At 45.4% G+C, this 10,217-nt stretch overlaps 1 protein-coding gene across 1 annotated transcript in view; it reads right to left on the bottom strand.

Annotated features, from left to right (window-relative positions):
- Positions 1–10,217, bottom strand: part of LOC138947039 (hornerin-like) — a 112,630-nt gene that overhangs the window by 62,176 nt on the left and 40,237 nt on the right. Inside the window, exon 2 of the mRNA XM_070318465.1 lies at positions 7,596–7,768. Within this exon, the coding sequence (XP_070174566.1) occupies positions 7,596–7,754 (159 nt within the window). The 5' untranslated portion in view covers positions 7,755–7,768. The remainder of the gene's footprint in view (positions 1–7,595; positions 7,769–10,217) is intronic.

The following is a 10,217-nucleotide window of genomic DNA, read 5'->3' as shown; positions in this document are numbered from 1 at the left end:
TGCAATTTATTTATGCCGTGTGAGATGGAATTTTTTTTACACAATACATCACGCATTTCACATCGGCCAGCAGATCGCAGCCATTTCGGCGCATATCCTATTTTTCACGGCCTATTATTCCAAGTCACACGGGTATTTTGGTGGACATTTTTATCTATGCCTGTACAATTTTGCCAGGAAAGACCCTTTTGTCAATCGTGGGATCTTTAACGTGCACACCCCAATGTAGTGTACACGAAGGGACCTCGGTTTTTCGTCTCATCCGAAAGACTAGCACTTGAACCCACCACCTAGGTTAGGAAAGGGGGGACAAAATTGCTAACGCCCTGACCCAGGGTCGAACTCGCAACCTCTCGCTTCCGAGCGCAAGTGCGTTACCACTCGGCCACCCAGTCCACCCAGATTCATTAAAGTGGTGGGGTACATAATGTTGTGCGTGTAGTGGAGGTGAGGTGTGGGGAGGGGGTTCAACCTCTCACAGCAACACACACCTCCTCCTTCACCCAAACCCTTCAGACACACGTGTCCGTACCGTCATGGCCTCATTAGGGAAGCGGGGGTGGGGGACGCACATCCGTTTTGATTTGTCTGAAACGTTTACATTAAACACACAATCAGAATCAATCACACACTCAAACCTCAACACCCCCCCCCCCCCCTCTGAACACCTTTCTGTTCTGTCTTGGTCTCATTAAGGCGAAGGTGGGGGGGTGGGTTGGGTGTGGGGGGGGGGGGGGGGGGCGCACATCCATTTTGAGTTGTCTGAAACTTTCACATTTCGCTCAACCTTCCCAGTGAGTCATGACAGCGAGGTGAGATTACTATGTTTGTGTGTGGAATAATACGAGGAGAGGAGATGACAAACGACATACAATAGCCGAGAGAGAGAGAGAGAGAGAGAGAGAGAGAGAGAGAGAGAGAGAGAGAGAGAGAGAGAGAGAGACAGAGAGAGAGAGAGAGACAGACAGACAGACAGACAGACAGACAGAGTCAGAGCGAGAGAGTGAGACAGATAGACAGAGCGAGAGAGTGGGACAGAGGGAGAGCCAGAGACATAGAGAAAGACAGAGCGAGAGTGAGACACAGAGAGAGAGGGAGAGAGATGATGATGATGATGGAACTTTATTTTTCAAAGATAGATTCAGTCCTTATTTTCAGGGGGGGAGAGAGAAAGAAAGAGAGAGGGGGAGAGAGAGAGAAAGAAAGAAAGAGAGAGAGAGAGAGAGAGAGAGAGAGAGAGAGAGCGAGCGAGCGAACACGAGAGAGAGAGAGAGAGAGAACGAGAGAGAGAGAGAGAGAGAGAGAGAGAGAGAGGGGGGGTTAGGGCGGGGGTGGGGGTCATTGGCCAACGTAAAATATTAAACAATACAGAGAGTCCTGTTTTCGAAATATGACAGTCGGGGCCTAATCATTTTTGAAACAATTCAATTGTCTAAAGATAATTGTGGTGTATTGTCCTGGACGCGTCGCGGGAGTTTGTGTTGAGTGGTGTTGTTTTTGTTATTGATAATAATGGTGTAATGCGTCCAAGCATTTCGCTACGTACTACGGTCCCTCCATTCTGATTTTACCGTCTGTAGGGGGGGGGGGGGGGGGAGCCGCAACAACAACAGAAATCACAACCTAGTGTTTCAATTGGTTAGGGTCCGATTGACCGTATCTCGTTGATCTCGTTTGATTGATGCAGCCACCGCCCAGTTACCCCCCGCGGGTTAGGGGGAGTCCCATATTGGTTGGGACGAGAAAGATTTTGCCCGATGCTCCCCAGCATGTCGTAAGAGGCGACTAACGGATTCTGTTTCTCCTTTTACCCTTGTTAAGTGTTTCTTGTATAGAATATAGTCAATTTTTGTACAGATTTTAGTCAAGCAGTATGTAAGAAATGTTAAGTCCTTTGTACTGGAAACTTGCATTCTCCCAGTAAGGTAATAAATTATATTGTACTACGTTGCAAGCCCCTGGAGCAAATTTTTGATTAGTGCTTTTGTGAACAAGAAACAATAGACAAGTGGCTCTATCCCATCTCCCCCCTTCCCCCGTCGCGATATAACCTTCGTGGTTGAAAACGACGTTAAACACCAAAATAAAGAAAGCCACCGCCCAGTTAACCGTGACAATAACCGAAGCGTTGTAGCGGTTGACCGAGATACGGTCAAACGAGATACGGCCAAACGAGATACGGTCAAACGAGATACGGCCAAACGAGAATCTGATACGGTCAAACGAGATACGGTCAAACGAGATACGGTCACACGAGATACGGCCAACCGGGAGTACACCTTTCAATTCTGCCAAATCTGCAACCGCAGTATTGTTCTTCTTCTTCCTCCTTTTGTGGCTGATTTACAGCTTTAGGAGAGGTGGAGAAGGGTCTTTGCAGTCGCAGCGCACGGTGAAGAGGGCCCAGCCATCTGTTTCTCTCGGCAAGCAGCCCCACAGTGAACAACGTCTCTTGTAAATCTGTCCAGTCCTCAACAGCTGATCGTCAGGTCAACATGGGCACAGGTAGGGGCAACGATATAAGTCGGTACAGTGTAACAACCCCTCTCCGCATCAGACAACACCCCCCCCCCCCAAAAAAAAAACCCACAAAAACCACTCAGTTGTGTTTTTTAAACAGATTTTTCTCATTGCTTTGTTCAGTGTTTTTGTTCGCTGTCCTTGTTTGCAACGTCTGTAACGTTACCTCCATCTGATGTTTGTCTGTAAAAAAAAAAAAGGGGGGGAGGGTCCACTGTAGAAAATCTTCTGTAAGGCCATTGAGAACTTCAAAAACAGGCTAGTTTCCTAAATTCAAAAGAGGGCTTTTTCTAACTGTCAATCTTCGTTCGGTTTTCTACTACAACAGATCTCGAAAACGGAAGTGAACTATCCTGCGCTAGCCGGAACATTGAAAAGCGTGCGCTCCGGTCAGATATAATTATGACCACATCTGGTTATAAAACAATCCTCCGCCAATGAAAACTTACGACAGATAAGCCAGGCAAGGCAACACCACGTTTGTCGTCGTAATTATTACATGCTATAGTCATATAACATTTACAACCAGGGCAATTCTCTGATTTTAGCAGTGATCAACTGCTGCTCTGTTTTTGTACAATCTGTATGGGCGAGCAATTTCTGTGCAGGGGACACACAGTTGTCCTGTGTCAATATGTGTCAATATGTGTGTGTGTGTGTGTGTGTGTGTGTGTGTGTGTGTGTGTGTGTGTGTGTGTGTGTGTGAGTGCCAGTGTGTGTGTGAGTGCCAGTGTGTGTGTGTGTGTCAGTGTGTGTGTGTCAGTGTGTGTGTGTGTGTGTGTGTGTGTGCGTGCTTGATTGCGTGCGTGCGGATGTTTGCGTGCTTTAGGGGAAGTGGAACACATAGGCCTTGAAAGTCCTTTACAACTTGTAAGCCTCGCTGAATGCACTCGACTGACGAGAAGCAGTAGTAAACCATTTACTCGCTTGCGCGCAAAATATTCCACAGACCCGTTAGGTTGGTCTTCACAGTAGTGGAATACACACAGCTCTTTTCCTGCCACCAACTTTACCGTTATCTCTTCACCTGTCACCCTCTGCTTTCCTCCCTCTTTATTTTTGCCAGGTTGCCCCTTTCCAGCACCCCCCCCCCCCCTCACCGCAGTACTTCACCCTCCCAAAAAACACAGCAGCAAATCTGTTCAACCCTGAACGCCGCGAAACCCGACAGGTATGGGAGGAAATTTAACCATTTCCATACGTTCAGCAGCCCTAAAAATCCTCCCCAACGCCAGATAGGAAACAGACGCTGGGATATTTTTTTGTTTTGCCCCCCCTCCTCCCCCCCCCCCCCAACATATTCCCTTCCGCTCTTCCACCTTCATTCCTCCATTTCTGCTTGCCCCTTCAGCTACTCTTTACCAGATGATTTTTTTGGTGTGGTGTGGAGTGGCTTTGGTTGTGACGAGTCAGTGCCAGTGTGAGGGTTTGCGAACAAGGCAAAATGTAGAGGTAGAAGCATACAGTACAGGAGTCAATGGGTGGGGTGTATACAAAAGAGAGAGAGAGAGAGAGAGGCAGGTAGACCGAGGTAGAGGGCGGAGGGGGGGGGGGCGTGTTAACCATCTTTTTTAAACGGAATTCGAAAGTGCGGGTGCACATATCAATGTACAATCTGACAGCATCGTTTGGGCTATCTCAAGTCTCAATGACAATAAATGCATGCAAAAAGAACGGAAGATAAAGTCGAACGAGAAAGGAAGTGCATTTTTTTCCCCAACAGCTTGTCTGTGGGGCTCATCTTTTACCGGAAGCGCACCCAGAGAGAAGCGATTCGAACTCAGAAGACCTTCGAACTCTGGTTCAGAAAAGACCTTCTTGCCTTGGCCATTCCCATCATCAGTTTCCGCGAGAAAGACAATGCAAGTCATATTCCTGAATACATCAAACCCCACCCAGTCATAATGAACAATTAAAACTCAAGAGTAAACGGAGCTTGTTGTTGACTATGTCTAATGTAGCTATAAAGAATTAAGCAACCGTTTTGATAATCATCTCAGAAACTGAAACACAGCGGTGGGGCCAGAACGCCTTGGTCAAAAGTCATACAATTTACAGAGAAACACAATCACACTGTCGTGGATCGAGACGAGTACGCAGACAGACAGACAGACAGACAGACAGACAGACAAACAGACAATAGGTTATCGGTACTCCAGAATGCACACTCCGTTACCAAAATTCCACAAAGCAGGACCCATCCTCCGCCTAGCCCCCCCCCCCCCCCCCCCCATTTTTTCAACCTCTGTTTCGCGTTGTCCCCAGACTTAGTTTTGCCAAGGTCAGCGTAAAGAAAAGCAACAACACAGCAGGTTTCCATACGTCGTGCCACAGGGGTCTGACGAGTCCTGACCCTCAACCCCTAAAACCTCTTATTTTGCTTGTCTGGAGAGAAACCTTGCCCCCCCCCCACACCCCCTTCACCTCCCCCCACTCGGATGGTCAGCCGACAGTAAACCCCGTCTTTATGACCCAATCCTCATTTGCTTCGCTCGTAAAGCGGCGTTTAAATCGGACAGGTGGTCTCGTCGCGACACGGCGGGGTAACATCAGCGCACGAGAACATTAAAATGAAAAGGGCGGGATAACATCATTGTCGCTTCCCCGTACTAATTCCTCCACATGTCCGGGTTGAGCATCGCACACAAGGGGATATGTCCCGATATAAACTTGGCCAAAACACCCAAATTTAAGCATTATTTCCTTCAAACTTTCTATGCCAGTTATAAGGTCCGCTAGTCGTTCACTTGAATTTGTAGATCATCTTCTGGAATGAAATGACACGGGGATCAATGCTTTAATTTGGGTGCGAAATTTGTCGCAATAATTGTATTATCCCCTTGGAAGTAAAACTCATACAGAAAGAAGATTGGACATTTCGAGAGGGTTTCGAGATTCATTCGTATGACGACGCATCTCAATCGGGGCTAAATCATGCAATTTCTGTTGTTTAAGATCATAAAGGTAATTGAATTTGATTCGATCACGACGTTGCCATTCACGCGTGCACGTTACGATCACTGTCCCCTAACGAAGTGTTAACCACCTGATTTTTTACCGGTATTTTAGTGTAAGCACCCAACGAAGATGAAATACATTAATTCATCCAATACTATTGTGATCGAGCATGTCGCACGGAGATTCAGATACCTTCATTTCCACACGAAATAACATGCAAAAAGCACAGTCTGTGCTCCTCAACATCAGAACGAATTATACCATGATTATACTAGCTAGTGCACCATTCTCCGGACAACTCTTGTAGGCAGAAAAGGCTAGCAGCTTCATAATGACAACATGCCAAACGCTAGGAAAGAGCAGAACTTTACAACGCGTCCTTGCCCTGCGATGGGTTAGGCCCGGAAAACAACAGGTTGCATTGTTGCTGCTACACGGGAAGAAAATGTGGGAGAAAGAAAGAAAGAAGGAGAGGACTTGAGAAAGAAAAACAAAACTTGACTAAATATAAAAACTGGGGGTCTGACACTCCAAAGAAAACACTAGGCTTCCCCCCACAGGTGAGGGTAGAGGACCAAGTGTTCCTCAAGGTTGAGTTCTATATTCGCTTTTCGACCTCAGCTCTGGTTGCAGTAGATTTTCCACTTGCGTCCTAGCAACTGAGCTACAGGAGGAGTATACACCTCCGGGACAACCTGTGTCTGGCCTGTCTGAAAACACCTCCGCGTGAGGGGTTTTGCTGCCAGCGCGGTGAAGATAAAGAGGGAACATTTCTCTAACCGCGCGGCAGCAAGCAGGATGTTTCTGTACTGTATAGTGCACGACGTAGGCAAAAAGCGCTAACATGTCGGCGTTCGTCGCAAGGCTGTTGAGAAAAGGATCAACGCTTGAAGCCAGGGGGTCGCGGAAATGAGGATTATTTTAGTGCAAGCGTGTGTGTGTGCGTGTGTGTGCTGGTTAAAAAAAGGAATGCTGTAAAGAAAGAAAGGACTGCTTCAGTCCCGTTGTAGTAGGAGGAGAGAAAATGTAGCGCATAATAATATCAAGAGAGAGAGAGAGAGAGAGAGAGAGAGAGAGAGAGAGAGAGAGAGAGAGAGAGAGAGAGAGAGAGAGTGACACACAGACACACACACTTGTGAGACCGATTCAGCACTGATCTTATTCTGTGTTTTGTTCTCGGTAAAAACGTTTTACATTTCATGCGTACAACGGCAAAATGTCGAAGGTTCCTTAAAAAAAACTCAGATTTTTTTTCCAGTCTGTACTCGGCTCTTTGGTGACTTATTCAATCTTTAACACAGGAAGGAATGCACTCTGAGTCAACACGCAGCGACAAAATAACCATAACAAGAAATCTCACACAAGCATACCAACCAAGGGACATGCCTTCACGTAAAATTCTTGAAATGAATACGGCAATGCACAAAAACGCAGCATCATGTCAAAGTTGCCTAAATTTAGAGCTGCATTGCTCGTGTTGCATCGCTTATTATTGCATGACAAGGTGCCGTGATTTATCACAGAATTTTCTTCTGAGAGGCACTGATGTCCATATAGGACTGAAACAGCATTCGGAATTCTTTAACAGTAATTATATGAAGCAACTGTTCAGCGTTCGTCAACTGTTCACCATTTTCGTGTCAAAATTGACAAGTATTGTATTTCTGCGTCCGCAACATTATTAAACTTTTAACTTGAAGTGATTACTTGACATCCTTTTGTCTTGTTCTCTGAAATAAACATTCAATAACATAAGCTTACTTGTTTCCGTTATCTGCCTAAAGTGTTGAACAATAACCACCAACAATCACAACATTCCATCCAAAACAAACAGCTGACGACAGTGATGATGTTGATGATGATGATGATGATGATGATGATGATAATGACAATGACGATGATGATAATGACAATGACGATGGTGATGATGATAATGACAATAATTATGATGATAATCAGGAGGAGGAGGAGGATATGATGGTATACAAACTGCCAAACACAACAGCAAAACAATCAACACCACACACACACATACTTACAAACACACAGACCCCCCCCCCATCCCCATCAAGTTCAACACGCTCCCCCTATCCCCACACACACAAAAGCCAACTCACGTTTCGAAAGCTGGCGGCAACATCTTGGTCCTTGAGATCTTTCTTGTCAAGGACGGAGGCGACGAACTTCTTGACGGCGGCACAGGGGCGGTCATCCAGGCTGTCTTCCTGCAGGAGTTTGAACCCCTGGTTCTCCTTGTTGTTGGACTTCACCGCCATGGCCCTCCTACATCCTGCAACAACCACGACAACGGAATCGTTAGCTAGTGTTTTAATTATTCAATTAACAATCGTCATCAAAATACCATCGCCATGGCCGTCCTACAACCACGACACGGGAATCATTAGCTAGTGTTTCAATTATTCAATTAACAAACGTCATCAAAATACCATCGCCATGGCCGTCCGAAAAAATAAAAATAATGATTTAGACAGCTGATGGTAGGGTTCTTTATTCCCACGTAATGTTACGTAGGAATGAACGAGAACGATTATTTTGGAGATTTGATTTCCACATTGTAAAACAAGTTATTTTATATTTTATTTTTTTCAACGGAACTAGTTTATGTGTATATATTGATGGAACAACCTGCATTCCTCTCTTTATTGTTCTTGTATTTTTTGTATTTTTGTATTATTTTTTTTTTCTAGAAATAAAAATTTGACTTGACTTGACTTGACATCCTGCAACAACCACGACGAAAGAGCACTTATTAATTGTTTAACTCCCTTGACAAATGTGACCCTCCACCACGAAATGAGTCGCATGTCACCATTGCATGATTTTCATATTTTTACATTTTCCTAAAGCGTTTTTTTATGCTCTATCCAGTGGTGAAAAACGTTTTAGAAAAGAGCGAAAACGGTTTGAGTTATAAGCCTGTGACTAAGGTGACCCTCACACTGTTACCAGACACTCCCCGGACTTATATTTAGCCTAACGCAGAACCGCGCGAGGTGACATGCGACTCTTTTTGTGGTGGAGGGTCACAAATGTCATCAAAACATCGCCGCCATGGCTCATCTACATTTTGACACAACCCCTACTAAAAAAAGCCGTTAATTGTTGGGTTTTTTGTTTTGATAAACCTTAACAAAACATAATCGCCATAGCCCTCCTACAACTTGCAACACACACGACAAGGGAATCATCAGCTATTGTTTAACGTTATCAAAACATCGCTTTGGCCTTCCCACAATCACGACAAGGGAATCATCAGCTAGCGTGTTACTCTTTTTTTAACGTTATCAAAACATCGCTTTGGCCTTCCTATGTCCTGCAACAACCACGGCAAGGGAATCTGTAGCTAGTGTTTTACTCTTTTTTTAACACTTTGTACGGACATCATTACACCATCACTTGGTACACACAGCGTAAAACAGCCATGCTGAAGAAGAACGAGCAAGGCGACAACAAACCTGATACCGTTCTGTTCTCAGGGATACAGCTAAGGTCTTCATCGTCCTCGGTATTGAAAGTCTGCACCATAATTCGTTCAGTTTCTTACAGCATTGCTTAATCACAAACAAATGTACTCCCGAATATATATCATACAAGAAGTCGCATGTCTATTTGCCGACAGTACAACGCAAAACTGAATCTTTTTCTTCTTCTCGTTCGCTAATCAATGGTTGATCAGAAGGATGCCTACATCAGCAGCGAATTTAATCCACATCCAAATGTCACAAGGGACGTTGGTAACAGCGAATGAACACCACAAGGTCGCTAAACAAGGCTCCAAAACAAAAAACCCTATCACAACACACGGGAAAGCCACGCGCCACCGACGCAACATGTGTACAGTTTGGGCTTGGTACACATCATCCGTACACACCGCTGACGCAACCCTCCGTTCACAGTTCAATGTTTCAAATGAAGAAGTTATTCCGCCTTAACACACTGCAACCCACGGTTTACATTTCAACGTTCAGTTCAGATATTCCATTCCGACGGCCTCTACACGGTGCAACCCTCGGTTACATTGGTACACATCCGTGTACAGTTCAACAATTTCAGTTTTTCAAATGAAGAAGCTATTCCGCCTATACACACTGCAGTTTACATTTCAACGTTCAGTTCAGATATTCCGTTCTGACAGCCTCTACTCTAATCTAAACACACTGCAACCCTCGGTCTACATTTCAACGCTCATTTCAAATGTTCCAATCAGAAGGCCCACCTCCCTGCTCCATCCAAACTGAAACACGCGACCAGCGGTCACGCTTCATCGGGCTGGCCACCTGTTATCCCCCACCAATATCGCATCGTCCTTCTTAATTGAAAAGGGGCGCAAACCAAGCCTCAAGGGAGACAACCGGAGAGATTTCGCAGGTTTAGAGAGTGCAGGCCTTAGGGTCAGGGGCAGGGAAGGGAAGCAACTGGTCAGTGGAGGTTATCGGGGGCTATCAGTCCTATCCCAGGGGGTCCAATTCATTACAAAAACTGTCATGGCCCAACCTTTTCGGCCATGGGTGCGAGTCCGCGTTCGAATACATGTTAATAAGCGGTCAGGAAAGGTACCCTACCTTTTCAGTTTTGGTTTGCGTGGTACACTCACAGAGATATCTGTGGGTACACTGTATGACTTAGGTTGTCTGGAGTGTACACGTGATTATAGTAAAAGTTTATGACTAGCAAATAAATATGAAGACGTTTAAAGTCAAGAATTGGGTGTCAGGGAC

This window comes from Littorina saxatilis, linkage group LG14, assembly GCF_037325665.1.
Source record: "Littorina saxatilis isolate snail1 linkage group LG14, US_GU_Lsax_2.0, whole genome shotgun sequence".
NCBI lineage: Eukaryota > Metazoa > Mollusca > Gastropoda > Littorinimorpha > Littorinidae > Littorina > Littorina saxatilis.
Note: the sequence above shows the minus strand (reverse complement) of the source record. Positions and strands in the feature narration are given on the sequence as shown.